The following is a 19407-nucleotide window of genomic DNA, read 5'->3' on the forward strand; positions in this document are numbered from 1 at the left end:
CAAGAGCAGAGCTACAACCCTTCAAGGGTGTACATGTAACACCCCAATTTTTTCGCCAAGACTTGAACCATTCTTCATGTGCGTGTAGGATCGAATTCGGTGACTTCAAGTTGTATATATGCGTTAGGATCAATTTCTAAGTATTTGAAGTGTATTAGATATGTTTTAGAGTCATAAGGGATTTCTAACAGCAAGTCGATCCAAAGAATTTCTATCGGCTAAGTTTTCGTATGAGTTCGTATAAGGATCAACTTCAAATGACTATATCTATTAGAATATAATGAATTACGTATCTTATGAACTATAAAATTAAAGGTCTTTGAGTCTTCTTTCCAACGCCACCAAAATTACATTTTTTGAAGTTTGGAGTAAAAGTTTGTGCCCAATTCGACCAGAGAGGTGCGCGAAAAGTCCGCGACGCAGACCTGTCGCAAACTTGGCCAGTTCTTCCAGATTTTTTTATCTAGAGAGGTGTGTGACAAGTCCGCGATGCGGATCTGTCGCGGACTTGCCCAGTTTTTTCAGATTTTAGTAAGGGCAACTTGGACCATTTCCTATTATATATATATGATCTTGGATGCGTTTTTAGGGCTAAATCTTGCCCCTATATTAGTTTCTAAGGAGTTTTATCTCCAAAAACATCCAAGAATATTGAGAGAAATAATTGGAGAAGAGAAGAAGAGTTAGGATTCAAGTTCTTCAAGTAAGGCCATCAAATCCTTGATTTGTTCTTCAAGTCAGGTATGTAAGGCTACTCACAACGTTGGATTGATTTCATCCACGTGCCCTACATCTTCATTGATTCGAGTTGAGTTGAGTTTTGAGGTTTCATAAGTTGAGTTATCTATAATTTCTATTGAATTTTTATATATAAATTCATATGTATTAATGATGTTCTTGAGTTGAGTTTTGTTGAGAGTATAAATTCATGTATTCATTCACATGAACCCAAGATTAGATTTTATTTTTGTCATAATTTATCTTGAGGTTGAGATTGATGGTTTTTATGTAAATATTGCTTTCAAAGTGAGATGATGCATATTTTAATAAGTTTGATAAAATTGAACATAGAGTTAAATGAGGATTTTGGAACAAGATGTTTGATGATGATGTGAATGATGTTTAGTTTTAAAAAGGTAAAATGGTTGATGAAGAGGTAATATTGATGATGATATTTTGAGATGTAATAAACTGGAGTCTAATGTGACTACATGATATGATTTGCATAATTCGATTTGATTGGAGTCTTGTGAGCACTTTGAGTATAAATGATTGTTGAGAAGGAGTTTTAGTAATGATTTGTGAACGTTTTTGCATAAATTATTTATGCACTATTTTGAATGTAAAGAATGGTTATTTTCATCTTTGATTTAAAAAGAGTTTGAGGATGAGTATTTTAAGTATAAACGAGTTGACCATTTTTACATTAAAACGTCTATTTTTAGTTTGACTTGAGAAGTGAAAATTATCTTTTAAATGCATTTAATATTTACTACATGATGGAGTTGAAACCATGTCTTAAATGAAAACATTAACGATTGTTGATTTGGAGTCCTGATGAGTCGTGAATGAGTCTTGAAAGGATTGCCTAATTGAATGAAGTGATGATTCAAATTGATTGAGTTTTGAAAGAAGGTCCAAAGAGACCAGATTGATTGAGTTTTGAAAAGAGTCAAATGAGACTAAATGAGTTGATTTGAACTAAGTCCAAAAGAGACTAAATGACTATTTTGAGTATTTTACTCACCTGATAGATATGAGCATATTGAGTCTTGGGAGGAGTATTGATCACCGAATTGGGTAAGAGTATAGTCCCTACTCGAATCCCATAAACTACGTAGCCAACGCAAAAAAGAATTGAACCGTTAAAGTCAGATGTTTCCTATTTCATTGTCCTGATATAATAGGACTTGATTGATTATTGAATCCATGATTGGTTGATTCGTTCATACCCTGCCAAAGTATGGACGGACGTGGCAACAACGTCGGCTTGTTAAACATTACTGGCTCATAGGTGATGATTGTTTGTCAGAAAAACTCCCAAATTGAGTGGATTGTATATGATATGATTTGTTTGATTGAGATTATAAATGATTGAGTCGAATTGCAAAACATTGCTAAATTCTAATTTGCATATTTGTTGAGTATATTATTGAGTTGATTGAATACTTTGTTGATTGGTTTGATTGGTATTATAGATGATTGAGTCGATTTGTAAAATATTTCTAAATTCTAATTCACGTGTCTATTGAGTTGAGTCATTTGACTTTATTCATTGAGTATATGATTGGATTGGATTGGATGGTGCGATTAGATTAAATCGGATTGTATATGATTGGATTGCATTGGATTGTATGTGATTGGATTGGATTGGATGGTGTGATTAGATTGAATGGGATTGGATTGGATTGGATGGTGTGATTAGATTGAATCGGATTGGATTGGATTGGATCGGATTGGATATAATTGAATTGGATCGGATTGTATATGATTGGATTGGATCGAATTGTACATGATTGGATTTGATCGAATTGTACATGATTGAATTGAATTGGATTGTACATGATTGGACTGGATTGTATACGATTGATCTCTGTCTAAACCGCATTCTTACTTTAGACTTATGACACCTTGATTGAGTCTCTCTTATCTTTCTGATTTGAGATATTTGGACTTATATTATTCTACCTTAATGTATGTTTCATTTTGTCATATTACATACTCGTACATTCCACGTACTGACGTTCATTTGGATCTGCATCATTTCATGATGCAGACACAGGTTTAAGAGATCATCAATAGACGCACCGTTGAGGATTTGTTCACACTCAACTTATTAATGAGTCATCCCCTACATTCGGAGGATACTACTTATGTTATTCTTGCATTGAGTTTAGTCTTTTCATTCTGATTTGAGGTAGCCGTGAATCTGTCATTGGAACCAATTAGATAATAGTGATAGAGGCTTCATAGATTAGATAGTGATGGATCGATTGAGTATTTTATTTCCTTGAATTGTTCTTGTCGGACTATTTAATGACAAAGATTGGAGTTAGATTTGTTAGCCCATGGCCTTTCTTCCTTGAGCTAGATTGTTGATTTGAGTTGCCCACTTAATTTCCTCTTTATTTTAAATCTTCCGCTGATTAAAAGAATGAACGGATGTGTGATCAGGTCAAATGGTTCGCTTGGGAGCCAGTAATGATTTCTGAGTGTCAGCAACGTCTAGGGTACCCTCCCGAGGCGTGACAGTACAAGTGAACACTCTTCGTCGAAAAATTATACGGTGTATACATGTCAAAATTTATGAAATGTCACTATATACTTATTTTTGCACACTCTTGACATACTGAGTGTCTTTGGCTCCGTGGAAAAGGACGTGAATAAGGTCACGAGGTTTGGAGGTTCAAATCTTGTACTTGACGTAACTCTTACATACTATTTTCTTCATTATAATTTATATAATATCATTTAATTATTTATATAACTATAAACTATCTCATTAAAAATAAAAAAATAATTTTAAAATTAAATTATTTCTTTACAAATAACATTATTTTTAGATATACCAAAAAAGAAAGTATGTCACATGAATTAAGACATAATGAATATTTATGAATTATGAAATTTAATTGAAACTTTAATTTAGATATTTATTTGTATTAAATATAAATACTATTTCAAACGTGTTTCTATGAATAAAAAAATTAGAATAAAACATTATGTGCAATTACACGTTATTATTGTGTTTTTCATTCCATCCTAAGCAGGTTATTAGGAATTTGGACCAATTTTTTTTTAATAAGGATTAATTTCTTCTATAATTTTATGCGTGAATCAGGAGAACTAATTAAGATTTGAAACTTTTGATTAGAATTTTCTCACGTTCTCTATCAAAACACAAGAAATTTAATATTCATTAAAATTAAGTAGCATGAAAATCCAATATCGAAAAATAACTTCAGAATTAACTAAAAATTGATAAATTAATGTTACTTTTTCTTGAATGTGTTATACATGTTCAATAAAAAATTTGAACCATCTCTTATAAAATAATTATTCAGTTTATATAATTTATCATGTATTTTTAAATTAAAAGCAATTCAAATAGAAGAATTTTTTTGTAGACGAATTATATTTGGTGGAAAACAAATTATTGAAATTGTTCATGATAAAGTTGTTTGGTTGAATAAAATGGATGTGAATCCATTCATTGAAAATTTTTGTTCTTTGCTTCTTTAAATTTTGCACACCCTTTATAAAATATATGGGTTCGCCACTGGCAAGTAGGGGTATGCATTTGATTTTGTATTATTGGTTTCACCCTTAAAAAATTGTAACTCAATCCGAATCAAAACAAATTTGGTTCGGTTCGATTTTTCTTTTTTCCGTTTGAGTTTTTTCGGTTCAACTATTTTGTTCATGTCAATAAGTAATAATTAAAGTTATATTTGCAATTTTATAAAAAAAGAATCATATACAAGAAAAAATAATTATATTGAATCTCTTAAATAAACTTTCTAATATAAATTATGAGTAAAACTTAAAATATAATACTTAAAAGTATATCTAAATATCCAAATATAAAATATGAACTAAATTATAATGAAAGGCAATAACTAAGAAGGGACGAAAGTGGTTAACTCCAACTTTAGTTCTAAATTTAAATAATATATAATTATATATATAATTATATATATAATTATATATATAAATAAAGCATTAAATAATTTTTTAAAATAAATTCAAAATCAAATCAAAAAAATAAAATATAAAGTAAATGCTTAATCCGAAATCAAATAAAAAATCAATCCAAATTTAAATTTGATTGAATTTGATTTGATTTGTTGGTTAATCCGAATAATGCACACCTCTAATGGCAAGAAGAAAAAATGGAGTTAATAACTCATATGTTTACTCAATTTTTGCAAATTATCTAGTAAAATCACTGAAATTTCTTTTGTATCAATAAAGTCATTCAACTTACGGAAAAAAGGTTTGAAATGTTTTTAAACTATGTGCAATGAATGAAAATGTCTTTCATTTATAGTTTGGTCCAAAAATGTTTCTGTCATCAATACGTTGGTCCGAAAATGTCCTTACTGCTAATAGTTTGATAAAAAATGCTCTAGCTGTTACTAATAGGTCAAAATGGTTTTTTTTCTAGAATAAATCTATTTTTTTCTTTTTAAACACATCTTGTTCCTAATAAAATATTATTTTTAAAGAACTCTCTTCTTATTTTCTTTCTTTTAAAATCACTTTAACTAATAAAAGTATAGGAAATTATGTTTTTATTCTTAATCTCATTTCATCAATTAAAATAGAATAACTTCATGTACCCTTTGAATAAATAATATATGCCATATATATAAGATCATTAATGCCATATATATAAGAAAATTAAGCTCCATTTATTTAACAGAGAAGGGCCTAAAATGTCCCTCAACTATTTGAATTGATACAAAATTTCCCTTCATCCACCTTTTGGCTCCCAAATACCCCTGATGTCAATATTTTGGCTCAAAAATATCCTTATTTTTAAAGGTCCACACTCATAAGGTGGATGAAGGGCAATATTATACCAAATCTCATAATTTAAGGGTATTTTAGGTCCTTTTTAATTAAAATAATTTAAAATTAATTAATATATGACTTATATGATTGGCCTAATTTTGGATTCTATAGTAAATTAAAAATTAAAAAAGAGGTTAGTCCTCTACTTTCTACGCCATTTTTTTGGGGTCTTGTCCACCATTTTAATTTTTTTAAAAACTTATGACAAAACAAGGGAGAAAAAAAGGAGAAAAATAGCAGCAACGTTCATATAGAAATAATTAGTTCAATAGAAGATGATTCAATTATTCAGCTATGTACGTATATTGCATTTTTCTTTTGTGTTCACCCAATATTCAAAATAAAAAAATGAAATAAAAAATTTCTCATATCCCCATCCCCACCCCATCATGATAATGATACAAACTAAATGAATATGAACATATAAGTTCATTTCAAGTTTGAGTCCATGATATCCTAATTAAGAATAATAAATTAAAAAAAGAATAAAAAGAGGAAATGAACAATATATTTGGATATTGATAGAAGATTTTATATTAATCAAAATAATAAAAAATTTAAAAGGACAATCAGACGGGGCAAATATTAATTTTAGTTGAATCCCTAATTATGAGGGGGTTATAATAAATCGGGAGTTGATATAAAATCGGCCAGATATGAAGATATCAGGAAATTAATAAATTTTTGAATATTATTTTCAAGCATATCGTATCATAATATGGATCATATGTAGTTTTTATTATTTATTTGAGAAGCATTTAAATTTGGACCAATCATATTAGACAACATAATAAATAAATATTTAATGATTATAATATGAACCAAATGGTTAATATCGATGGTATTTTTGAGCCAAAAGGTTGACGTCAAGGGTATTTTGAGGCTAAAAGGTTGATGGAGGATAATTTTATACATGTTCAAATAATTGAGAGGCATTTTAGGCCTTTCTCCGTTTATTTGATTGGTTTTTCAGTTGACTAGGGAGTAATCTTAACATAAATCCCACTGCTTTTTGGTCGAAGTTGGTCGAGCTGAGAATTGGAGATTGTATAGCTAGCAAAGTTGTGTGCCAGGCCATTATATCACTATTAATTCCCACATCGGATAGGAAACACATAAGCTCCAGCCTTATAATGATTCAATCGTCAATCCATTGGCACGACCTTACTTGAACAGGATCTGTTCTAAAGGCTCGTACCACTGTATCCTTGAATTCTAAGGAGACAGGAAATCAAGTCTGGTTGATGAAGAATGGCCGTGCGATCAGAGCGTGATTAACAGTCATCCATGGCTTCCTCAAGCTGTGTTGCAGTAGATGATCGTTCTTAGACCTGATCTTGGGTCTGAGATGATCTCATGGCTGTCTGACAGACTTCCTTCTTTTAGTTTTAGTACATTTTAGTTCTACATGATTAACACTCATGTCTAAATGTTTTGCATACACTTTAAGGACTAAGGGAAATTCATCCTTGGATCAATGAAATAATTGAATTAGTTAAAATGTAAGAAGAAATGATCGTTCTTAGACCTGATCTTGGGTCTGAGATGATCTCATGGCTGTCTGACAGACTTCCTTCTTTTAGTTTTAGTACATTTTAGTTCTACATGATTAACACTCATGTCTAAATGTTTTGCATACACTTTAAGGACTAAGGGAAATTCATCCTTGGATCAATGAAATAATTGAATTAGTTAAAATGTAAGAAGAACTATATGTTTTGATCCTTTTTAAGTATGGGTAGTGTCAATTCTGGAAGCAAAGAAAAACAGATCATCTCAGCAACAAATGGTTGCAACCATAACAAATCAAATTCTTTATCAGCAACATAACAATTTGCGACTAAACTTGAATTGGCATAAATAGAATGATTAATAAATCGCATTCCTATTTCACTACAGTCGATCAAAAATTCCTTCAAATCAAAATCAGTATAGATCAAAAATTAATCCCTCCTTGTCTTGAAAGAAATATCCACTTGCCATTAGACCATTCTTGATGAAATCTCAACACATGAGGAGGGTATGCAATGTTATCCGCAGTTGTAGGGAAGTAGACATAGTACTCTTCTCCAATTTTCCCACTGATAAACCCAAACCACCATCCATCGTTGGCAAATACATCAACCATATTGTACAGAAGGAATCCGTTTTCTGACATAGTTTCATGTTGATGAGGTGGAGCAGGGCGGACCTCGGCTGCAGGGACAACATCCTCTAGCAGTGCAGACTCGTCATCAGTCAACAGAGTCTTGTACTTGACTCTGTAATGATAAGCACCAATGGTAGAAAGAATAGTTGCTGTGTAGTAAGAGCCTATGAATCCATATTCTTGACTTGCCACTTCAACTTCATCGCCCTTTTGGAATACTTGTGTTATCTGTTGTTTCTTGAATGCTATTGCTTTTATTGAATTTGAGATCATTGTCATTCTTGATTGGTGGCGTTGAGCTAAATTAATTTCTGTCACTTTGATTGGTGCCATATTGCAACTCTACTGGAGATTGATTCAATTGAATGAAAAAGTGAAGAACTTTGTGGCTTTGCAAGTGAATTTATAAGCAGAGAATTTTGTTTCCTTCAATGACTAGGAATGGGAATTTCTTTCCTGTTTCCTTTTGGTTTTCCTTGAATGACTCGGAATGGGAATTTCCAGTTTATATTTTTTTAACTTTCTAATTTATTAGGGACTTGAACTATGGAAAGAGGAAAAATTGCGATGTGAGTTCTTCCTACTGGGAATTGGGATGGTTTTTTACTTTTTACGAAACTAATGATCTTCACCTTAAAACAAATTACTCCCTACACCCCAGTATATTTATGCTTTATCTTTTTGTCAAGCCAATTTTAAAAAAATAAAATTACAAAGTATAGTTTACTAAGTTACATTTATTTAATGAAGTAGACTGACTTTTTTCTTAATTACTTGTATTTTTATTGATATTAAGGGAATATTAGAAATTTAGTCTTGAATTTTAAAGAATTTTAGTATTGAATTCTTAAAGGGACAATGTTTTTGAGCTAAGTGATTGTTTGGGACGTGAGACAATAGTGCAGTAGGTAAATATTTTTTTTTCTTATAAAGAAACAAAAACTAGAAAAGTATGATCCACTTATTAATTGTTTCTCTTTTCAGTTGACTAGGGAGTAAATCTTAACATAAATCCCACTGATTTTGTCGAACTTGGTCGAGTTGAGAAGTGGAGATTATATAGCTCGCAAAGTTGTGTGGCAGGCCATTCTCTCACTATTAACTCCCACATCGGATAGACTACACATAAGCTCCAGCATTATAACGAATCATTATCCACTGAACGACCTTACTACTTGACTTCTAAGGATACGGGAAACCATGTCTGGTTGATGAAGCATGGCAATGTGACCAGAGAGTGAACTTTCTAATGTATTAGACGAAGTCCGGAATGACAGTCTCGACTTTCGTATTGTTGTAACAAAGATCACAACTTCTGAGGAGTGAAAGCTTGAACAATGGTTTATGTTAATGTTCTTGTTTGCCTATTTGTGAAGCTGTGTACTTAGCCGGTAATTTGAACAATGGTATTCATTTGCAAATTGTGAAAGAGATATTTGTTAGTACTATATTTGAGTGTTTAACAATTAACATAATATACATCCTAAATTGAAAATCTGCCCTTGCTCCAATATAAAAAAAAATAGGGGTCTATGACTTGTGATTAAAATTGATATTAATTAATTTACACCTCAAGAAATTCAACGTAAGAAAGATTTAATAAAAATACAATTTATTGTTCTTCGACTTGTTTTCTCAATTTCGTTTAATTATTCCAATCGAGTTGCCAATATTTATCCCAGAATGAGGTATGAGCATGTAGAATAAGTCAAGACAACTACTGAGCGCATTGGCCAATTGTGATGAAGTCGCTCCTCAACTCACTCATAAATGAACTTTTCTTATTACCATGTCGGAACTAATCTGGGTACCTTAACTATTTTATCATATACCTTTTATGGAACATGTGTTATATAACTCTATTCACCAAGACTTTAGCGACGAAAAAAATCTACTAAACTTTGTTCGCTTCTATTGAGGTTATTATTTTTCTTTTATCCTTCTCTAGGAACTTCCACTTTTTTACTCTCGTGTTGACTCAACCCACAACCTACTACTGTATTACGTTGGTGGCTTCTGGGTCCAAACTCAGAATACTTTAATGTCAAGTGGAATTAAAATAGGCCATCTAATTTATTGCAGTTGAATTCGAGAATTCCAGGTTAGGAAGTGTATTACTGCACAATCCTAAAGAATTAGTCAAAGAAGAATCAATCAATGCTGTTTGCATTACTGCACACATCCCAATCAGTGACAAAAAACGTGTTGGACATTGACTTAATCCGATAAATTCCAAAAGTCAACTGGCTGCCACTCTGTCTTAGCTACAGTTCATCCCCTAATCACTTCCTTTTTATAACAATTAATTTTCCAAATCAGAATAATAGAGAGAACAGGAGAGAAAAAAAAGAGGAGTCAAGAAGATGGGAAGGGTGAAATTGAACAATGATCCATCTCCAAGCCTAAAGCACTTTAGTCATCCACATGAATTGGAATCATGCATCCAACTCCAAGATTTAAGCCCTTGTTCAGGATGCAGACTTCCACCATTAGGCCAAATGTACATATGTAGGCCTTGCAACTTCACTCTTCATTTAAGCTGTGCTAAATTCCCACAGCTGATTACACACCCCTCTCATCCGAACCACCCTCTCAACCTCCTCCCAATTTCCAAATACCCCGGTGGTCAATTCAACTGTGATGCCTGTAAACGCCATGGAACCGGCTTTAGCTACCATTGCAGTTATTGTGAGTTTGATCTCCATGTGATTTGTGCATCTAAACCTCTCAAAATCACACACCAACTGCACCAGTGTTCGCTGGAACTCACCTTCAAGAATCCTTATGCTAATGCCAAAGGCTTCTCTTGTGATGTATGCCACAAGATTGAAGCCAAGCAGTGGCTTTATAGATGCCCTGTTTGTGAGTTTGATGTTCATTTGGATTGTTTAACTTCTGCCCCTAGACAGGCAGCTTCACAGTCAACTGCTATCCAGCACCACCATTCATTCCCAGGGGCCACTAACCAATTCCAGCAGACTACTATGGGTACACAAGCAAGGTCACATCATTTGATGCATGTCGCAAGTACAGGTGCAATAACTAACAACCATTCCCTACAGCCTACAATATTTCAAGGACAGGCGAGGCCAAACCAGTTGTTTCATAATGCTAGTACAAGTGCAGTTCCACAGCAACAGTTCCTGCAACCTCCTATAATTCAAGGACAAGCAAGGCCAAACCTCTTGTTTCATAGTGCTAGTACAAGTGCAGTTCCGCAGCAACAGTTCCTGCAACCTCCTATAATCCAAGGACAAGTGAGGCCAAACCAATATATGCAGACTCCAGGGCCAAACAGTGGTTTCGGGAATGGTTTGATGAATGCTGCAATTCAAGGACTTGTAGAAGGTGCAGCTCAGCAGGTTGGTCAGACTTTCATGCAGGGGGTCATAGGTGGTGGTGACAATAATGGTGGAAATGAAGGATCATCAATCCTTGGAAGCATTTTTGGTGACTCATCAGACACACAGTACTAGATTACATATATTTTTCTTTCCATTATACTCGTCTGCGTAAAACAGGTTAGATTCGGGGTTAAACATAAAACTCCGGGAGGGATCACACTCTTTGGTGGGGTTCTTCTTGTTGAATAGTAGATACATGCTTTTGTGTCTTGGTGTTTGCGTTGTATGCTATAATCGATTACCTTGTCAAAACTAGAGTCATTGACTTAAACTATGCAATATTGCACAAGTAATAAGTCCTTTTAAGACTGTTTAAATATTATTTATTGATTCTACTATATTTGAGACTTCTCATTCGTTATTCAGAATGAAGGTGATTACCGAGAATGGAAGGAGGCAAATGTGAAAGATCCACCACCATTTTCCTCTTTTTGTTAAGATGAATGTCCTAACCCAACATCATCTCAAAGCCAATAGTCAGATGCTAGGGGTTTATGGTCAGAGATACGACTTTATAGAACGATGAACTTCTTTAAATCATAACATTTCATGGAGATGTTACCACGATCCTAAGCAAACGACATAACAGTCTGCATAATATTATGTTTTCCACATATCAATAGCGTAAAGACATCTGCATTGAAGAAAAGCAATTGCAGTACTAATGTTAAGGCACGTAACAGAGAGTGAAAGAGGGGGGCAGTGGGCGAGGCATTAATCATTGACATGTTTGAATCATATCTACGTTGCAATCTATCCAGGATCAAAAAACCAGTATCCAACTAAAACAGAACGAAGAAGACGACACAACTATGTATGGAGCATCTTATCCACATACTTAAAGCAGCAAAGAGCAAAAGGAAACTATACTATTTCAGAAATATAAATCAACATTTGAGAACAACTACATCGAGGAAACTAAAAAAATGATATGTATCCCTATTTCCTTCTCATTAGTGAAGGACAGTTCCATAATCCACATAAGAGCAGTTTTTTAACAGTCGTCCAAATTCCAACAGAAGCATCAGGCCGATAATTTACTTTGTATTTCTAATTGGGGCATAAAGTTTAAGCCAAATTCTTCATCTATTCCCCTATTTCAAACAATTATTTTCTTCCTTTTAAAGTGAGAAATGCACATATATTAGCCACTAACGTAGAATCTTTGTAGCCAAGTTAAATCAACTTTGACGGAGTGGATAGTCTTTTCAACAGACTTGTCTTTGCTTAGACTTTCGTGAAGTTTTCTTCAGCCCAACCTCGTATTTTATATTAGTGCTTTCCGAGGAAGTTGTGAAATAGTTCAAATTACAGGAATCTTCTAGCTGATATTTTGTGGCAGCCATAATTGGAGGTTCAGAAAAAAAATTAAAGAGAACTTAGCAGAAACTGAAAAAGATTTCACCATTCAGATACAATTTCGACTGGAAGAAAATTGACACCATCCTCAATGATTGGGAACATAGTTAAGAATGATCACTTGCAAATTAAGTTGGTTTAATACAAAAATTCAGGAGCAGTTATAGACAATATGTATGGGGAAGCAACCAAATGAGAGGAGAAGCCAGAAAAAAAATACATTTGCCTGCTAGTTAAAGTGTCTGTAAATCAGGAGGCAGATTCCTTTGCTTCTTCTGCTGCCTCCTCCTCTCGTAGCTTCTTCAAAGAGGGGGGTGGTCTAGGGACAATGCTTTTCTTCCATTTCCGGTCAAGCTTCCTGGATATCCTCTTGTTAATCCCTTCTTCAAGCTCTCTCTCCCGTTTAACTGTAAGCATCCTTGCAATCTAACACATTATGTAAATCCACATCAAAGTGAAGTAAAGCAAGACCAAGAAGTAAATACATGAAGAAAAGGAACCAGCAATTTCTAAAATACAGGAAATGGAGAATGAACATGATTATACACAGTGATATCAAAAGCAAAAAAGCTCTAAGGTCTGTTGGGGATAAATCATGAGCTTTAATGATGAAAGGTGCAAAGAGAGAAAACATACATGTTTAGTCCAAGACTAATAATTATAAATATAAATGACAAAAATACGAACAACGAAATTGAAAAAAAAATTATGATAAAGTGAAATATCAATTGTTTAGTGCCGGCTTTTCAGAAGAGGCTCATTGGCAAGGAAAAGTATACCTTAGCGCCTTCACACTAAGCGAGGCGAAGCGCCCAACACGTTTTGACCCTCGCTTCAGAGCTTAAGTGCGCCTTTGACAATATTGATTATACATTCACGAGAGAATGTAACAGGAAGTGGTGGAATCATCCACCAACTGTGACGTTAGAGATGTGTATAGCTTAGGGTTCAACTCCACTCAATTCGAAGACAAATGATTGCAATACATCATCAAAGGTGTTATGCATATATACAAATACACATACATACATACACCCACAAGAGGCAAATAGTCTATCAACACAAGCACTGGATATGCGACTAATGCTAAAACAAAGAACAAGAAAAAATCATAATACATATTGACACAAGCATTTAAGACAAGTTTTGAACAACATTGAAACCACTTTAAGCTGATTAAGCTGCTGATTGTAGCCTTCTGCTTTCGGCTGAGTAAATCACCATAGTGAATTGAAGAGAATCAGTTATGGTACTGATTAGACACCACTGGTATAGGCATCCATATCTCTCACCTATGTCCTACTTTTGCAGTAGACTTTTACGGTGCACTTACTCTTCTTCCTTAATCATACACCCAATTTATTTAGAGTACTTGCTGCAGGACAGAAGGAACACTTACCATGTTACTACTTCCTTCTAAAACTTATTTGTCACAAATTGGATTTTAATTAAGACTCAAATTCGCCATTCAAATAAAACTTCACAATTACTATCATTTAACACTTGAATTTGCTAATTCCAAAGGCAAGAACTTCATACACACCAGCAGAAATGAAAATTGTTAGCATATACAGCAAAAGCAGAGAAAAGAGAGAGTACCCTTTTGCGCATTCTCAGAAACTCGCTGGACTTGAACTCATTTCGAGCCGACCTTTGAAGACGAAGCATAAAAAGTTCTCCTTTAAGGTCCACAATCTCTTCCTGAAGCTCTACAGTAGTCTTAGTTCTGATTTCCTTCAATTCCTCTTCCCTCTTTGCCATTTTCACCACCAAAGACGAACAAGAATGAGGAGGCGCGTTTGGTGCACGCGCCTGAATGATTTTAGGAATCTGATTTCCATGGAAGGAGGACTTGGAGAGGTTAATCTTGGAAGTGAAGCTAATACCTGAAGGTGAGGCAATGGAGAGACTCATCATCCTTTCTCTTCTTCTGCTGCTTGGGGATAAGGGGACTTCAGTCTTATAATATAAGAAAATGTCAAAATTGGTCCCTTATGTTTAGGGTAGGTTCAAAGTGGTATCTCAAGTATATTTTTTAACAGTTTTTGTTCTTTTAAGTTTGTAGCACTTTTGATTTCTGTTAAATAGTAACTAACTCTGATTATTAAATGTGAAAAAAATAATTACCAGAAACACTAGAGAAGTCATGCTTAAATCCCAGAACTCACTAAACCATAAATAGATTGAAAAAAGGAAAACTTATGTAAATGTATCCTTCCGCAGTCCAGTTTTATTAGTAGAGAATGGACAAAGTATACATTACTTATACATATCAATTGTATATGGTGTGTAAAGATATATATAGTGTATAATTTAGTAAAAAAAAACATATATACTATCTGTACAGTAGTGTGTGGAAGATCGAAATTATGTAGTGATCTTCCTTTCCCGGTCCATAAAAATTAAGCATAATCCATTATGTAACGAGACTGCCAATCGTTAAGGTATTGTTCGTTTTGGGCCTAGATCTTCACAAATACTTGTTTTTTGGGTTTTAACCCCAAAAGCGTTGAATTTGAATACATTCATAGTTCCTAATTTTCCTCTCTCATTTCGATATAAAATTCACTTAAGATGTAATGTACACCTTGAAGAGGCTTGCCCTCCGTCATGAACGTCAAACATTGAGGTCGGTATTTTGAAGGAAAAAAAAAGGAGTTCGGTGGTTAGAAATAACTTTTTGAGCTCGGTCTTTTAGCACATTCTCGACCAACCGATTTTTATTAAAATAATTTTTATAAAACATTCAGGCTATAATGGAGTGTCGGAGGTCGATTTTTATCAGTTTATGCCTTTTCTAAGTAGTGCATAATATTGCAATCTTTACCCTTTTTGTTGTATATTCGTCGGAGTGTACACTGTGTCACTTCACTTGAGTATATCAGAAGCCAAGCAGATTATTGGTAAGAAGGCAGCAAGAAGTAATACATGAATGGAAGGTCATTTTTTTTTTGAGCGTCACTGTTGAATAAGCTGTGCAGTACACAATTCGAATTTAATTTGAACTTGAATATAGATTGAAAAACCAAAAAAGAAAAAGAAAAAAACAATGAAAGGTGATTAAGAAAGGTGACATGATCTGACAAGACTGGACGGGAAAAAGGTTTTGTGCAAGAAACTGGAACCATGTTTTTGAGCAGTTATCTGATAAGACTGATCATGTACATTAACTTCTTATCTCATTCTTGTTCTTTGGGTACATATTCAAGAATTGCAAGTGTCCAGTAGATTCAGGATTTGGAGTTACTTCAAGTTTACTATATCATACTAATAATAATAATTGAGTTCAGAATCTAATATTTATAAATATTTAGTTAATATGTTATATGTTAATAGGTATTATATAGTTTGAGCAAAAATTATTGGGCAAGCAACCTCGTTGGATCCGTCCCAGATAAGTATCCTTCTATTTTTGATCAAAAATTTTAAAATTAATTTGAATCTCGAGAATGAAATCAACTTTGTTAAATGACACTTTACTTTCTAAATTGTATTTTCCGGCACAAATTAATTGACGAGGTCCAAATCAGATTCCGATCAATACTAAGTTAGAAAAAAGTGTTTATTATCTGGTTCAACTTTATTAAAACACTAATGTTCCAGAAGAGGAATCTTGATGTTACAAGTGTCGATTTTGACTAATAAAAGTGTGACCCATTCAGCTGTTTAACTTGGCTCAGAGTGTCTATATTAGATTATGATCCATTACTCAAACTAACCTGATTAAAGCAAATTAATTTTGTATAATTTGATTATGAACTATTTAGCGACGAGTACTCAATCAGTTCTTGAATTCATTAATTTGGCTGCTTTAAAATCACACATCTAAAAAAATAAAATCTTTTTCCCATCCAGATCCTATATTGGAGTCTCGATTAAATCTAAAAAAATGTATCGCAGGACTTATTTGGGAGTGGCGCTCCCAACATAATTTTCTTCATACCCACGGGTCGAACCTGAGACCTCAATTTAAGGGATGGAGCGGACTCATCACTTCACCACAACCTATTAAACGTAAAACAAAGAATCTGGTACCATGTAAAGATCGATTTCGAGCTTAACTTAATCTCAAAACCTAGCTTTAAGGATAAAGATTGTGTAAGTCAATATAAGGAGACCAACTGCCCATCATTTTTTGATGTGAGACTTCTTAACACATTCAACTTCAAAAGAGGAAGATGCTCTTTTAGAAACTTAATTTTATGTCTTTTGTACAAGAAATTTTCATTTTTATACATAAAAGATCTAAAAATATTATTTTCTTCTATTTTATTTATAAGTGATCATAAAAGATCAAATTTCCACGAAATTAAATATATAACATGATCAACATATACATATAACTAGTGGAAGTAAATAGAATACGAGGACTTGTACTCAACAAGCCTTTCATATATCTTAATCATATCAGAACATTTCAAACCCTTAATTAATAATGAGTTCGACCAGCTGTTGAGAGTCCTCATTATTATTAACATGATGTTAAATAAAACGAAAAAAAAAATACTAGTACGTACGAGTTGTGGCAGTCTAGCTATAACAAAGAAAATTACATCATACATCGATTGCTAAAGATAGATATAGTAACTTAATTAGCAGTAGCTAATTAGATAAATTGTGAGCTTATAGAATCTTGGCTCTATCAGCTAGCTTCCTTCTACCACCATTTCATTTGTTGCTAAGGGCCTTCATCCCGTCTACAAAAAAAAAGAGAACAATAATCAATTTCAGATTCCTTAAGACCTTGGATTAATTGCTGGATATATACTTTAGTTTCTTGTTTTTTTTTTAAAGAACAAAGATCAAGTTGTGAGGGAAAAATGTGAACTTTTATAACCATCTTATTTACCCTGGCCTCCATCTCAATTTATATCATATAGTTCGAGGAGAGTCAAATTTCCTTATTCTGACAGTGCACTTAGGAAAGCAATTTTTAAGGTTTTTTGAAAAATAATTTACATATTTAGAAATGACACAAAAGGTATTATAAGTCATAAGAATTAACAATTTAAAATAACTATTTTGCCGCTAAAAAAATTCGGTGACTATTTTCAGATATTTTTTTGATTGAATTGGTGAGAAAATAAAAAATAATAATGTTTTCATACGAAAAAAATAAAAAGTTTTTCACTATTATACTGAGAATCTTTTTCCATCATACATTTTCCCAGTGATCTAATTCAGTGAAAAATGGTGAGAAAATCTTATTTTACAGCACAAATTACCTGATAGGTTTTGTTTCTAGTAATGAATATTTAAAAGGCATATGAGTAACCGCAGCCAATTTTTTTATTTTTATTCTCAAATTTGAATTGTGTCATAAATTGCCATATATAACGTGTACATCCAGATATGGTACTACAACATCAAAATACCAAAATAGCTAGTATATAATCTGAATTATATATCATGAAATGTGTTCTTAATTTGGTAAAAAGTAAAATGGAAGTCATGTTACCAAAATTAGATGGGGTACTGGAAGGAGAAGAAGGAAGTTCCATGAGTTCACTGAGCTGAGAATACATATGGTTAATGAACTTTATGGACTCCAAATGAGGTTCCTCCATCGCTTCTTTTAGCTTGCTTAGAGCCACACAATATGCTTCCTGTCCATAACAAAACAATTTCTCCTAATTAGCTTTTTACACAAAATTTAAGCTACATATACACCTAAAACCTAGTATATATAATAAGAACTCATTTGATATACAATTAGATCACATTAACAATTCATCTAAAGAGATAATGGATTGAAAAATCATGTTTATACCACAAAATTTTTATTGAATCGCAGTTGGAAAAACCTCTGTTTCTAGTAGTGTCCGAACCCCTAAAAATCATACTACATGTATAGACAGGGTCATTTAACTTTTATGTTGAACCCTCTCTCTTGATGAAAATCCTGTTTCTGCCACCACTAACGTCCATAAAATGGGTTTATAACTGGAAAGAAGAAGAAGAAACTCATTATTACCATGAAGTTGTCCAGTTCAGCTGGTTGATCCATTGTGAGTGAGCTAAACTTATTGTTCAATTCTGCTTGATGATCCATTGTGCGTGAGATAACTTTCTTATATTTTGATGGCTTTTCTTCAACTTTTTGATCAATTTTGTCAATCTCAGTGATCCCCAAACAAACCTGCTAATTAATTATAACACACACCAAAATTATACAGGAATTCATATTAACTAAAATAGTAATTGATCAATTTCCAACCTGTATAATTTCTTGTATGATTACTCAATTGACAGTTATTATCTCAGAAAATTAAAAAATCAAAAAGAAATATGACTTTTTGAGTTAATAATAACTATTACTAATTAAGTGACCATGTATGAGAAATAATCAAACTTAATTTCTTGTGCTTCTAAGATGAAAAGGAATTAAGGTCATGAGAAATTAAAGACAATATATATCTATCTAGTTAGGTTTAAATACCTTCAAACAGTCCAAGTGAGTTTCAACCAAAAGATCATACAAAGAGTGGCAACATATTTTCCTCTTAATTTCCTCTTCTTCAACAGAATCTAGACCTGATCTAGAACTACAGTAGTACTCCTTTTTTTCCTCCTCTCCATCTTTAAAGCTATCACTTTTTGTCTCCATGTCCAATTATGTAGAACCTAAAACTATACCAAAAAAATAAAATGCTATAGCTCAATAGTCCACTTTTATAGATATATATATATAGGAAAAAGTAGGGTTTCTTGAAATGACTAGTAATAGTAAATGGAAAATGGAAAGCAAATGATAAATAAAGGTGGAAATATTTGGAAGCAAGTGATTGACCCATGCATGCACGACCTATTCTATCAGTCAGAAGGCAATACACACTCCTATCTTTTCATATCATACTAACTAGAGAGAGAGAGAGAGAGAATATGACTTTTTTAACCTGCTTAAGATTTTAATCTCTT

General features: G+C 32.9%; 4 protein-coding genes and 1 non-coding gene across 6 annotated transcripts; 2 read left to right on the top strand and 3 right to left on the bottom strand.

Moving 5' to 3' along the window:
- Window positions 1-6735: 6735 nt before the first annotated feature.
- LOC129901785 (small nucleolar RNA U3) lies at window positions 6736-6951 on the top strand. The gene has a single exon (XR_008769957.1). It is a non-coding gene; the product is annotated as a small nucleolar RNA U3 (small nucleolar RNA).
- A 306-nt stretch (window positions 6952-7257) lies between these two features.
- Window positions 7258-8130, bottom strand: LOC129901191 (protein AGENET DOMAIN (AGD)-CONTAINING P1-like). The gene has a single exon (XM_055976312.1). It carries the CDS (start codon window positions 8057-8059, stop codon window positions 7514-7516), a length of 546 nt encoding a protein of 181 aa, XP_055832287.1. The 5' UTR covers window positions 8060-8130; the 3' UTR covers window positions 7258-7513.
- Window positions 8131-10030: 1900 nt separating this feature from the next.
- LOC129899477 (uncharacterized) lies at window positions 10031-11468 on the top strand. Its single transcript, XM_055974463.1, has one exon. It carries the CDS (start codon window positions 10090-10092, stop codon window positions 11200-11202), a length of 1113 nt encoding a protein of 370 aa, XP_055830438.1. The 5' UTR covers window positions 10031-10089; the 3' UTR covers window positions 11203-11468.
- A 1109-nt stretch (window positions 11469-12577) lies between these two features.
- Window positions 12578-14443, bottom strand: LOC129899479 (50S ribosomal protein L29, chloroplastic-like). Its single transcript, XM_055974464.1, has 2 exons — window positions 14089-14443; window positions 12578-12915 (listed from the first exon to the last, which is right to left on the bottom strand). The coding sequence occupies exons 1-2, from the start codon at window positions 14404-14406 to the stop codon at window positions 12739-12741; spliced, it is 495 nt and encodes a 164-aa protein (XP_055830439.1). The 5' UTR covers window positions 14407-14443; the 3' UTR covers window positions 12578-12738.
- Window positions 14444-16842: 2399 nt separating this feature from the next.
- Window positions 16843-19153, bottom strand: LOC129900681 (homeobox protein knotted-1-like 6). 2 transcript variants are annotated; one of them, XM_055975694.1, is made up of 4 exons: window positions 18929-19153; window positions 18464-18628; window positions 17948-18095; window positions 16843-17186 (listed from the first exon to the last, which is right to left on the bottom strand). In XM_055975694.1, the coding sequence occupies exons 1-4, from the start codon at window positions 19094-19096 to the stop codon at window positions 17158-17160; spliced, it is 510 nt and encodes a 169-aa protein (XP_055831669.1). In that variant the 5' UTR covers window positions 19097-19153; the 3' UTR covers window positions 16843-17157. The 2 variants fall into 2 exon arrangements, with proteins under 2 accessions (XP_055831669.1, XP_055831667.1); XM_055975692.1 differs by having other exon boundaries at window positions 18464-18631.
- Between the last annotated feature and the right edge of the window lie 254 nt (window positions 19154-19407).

This window comes from Solanum dulcamara, chromosome 8 (assembly GCF_947179165.1).
Source record: "Solanum dulcamara chromosome 8, daSolDulc1.2, whole genome shotgun sequence".
Taxonomy (NCBI): domain Eukaryota; kingdom Viridiplantae; phylum Streptophyta; class Magnoliopsida; order Solanales; family Solanaceae; genus Solanum; species Solanum dulcamara.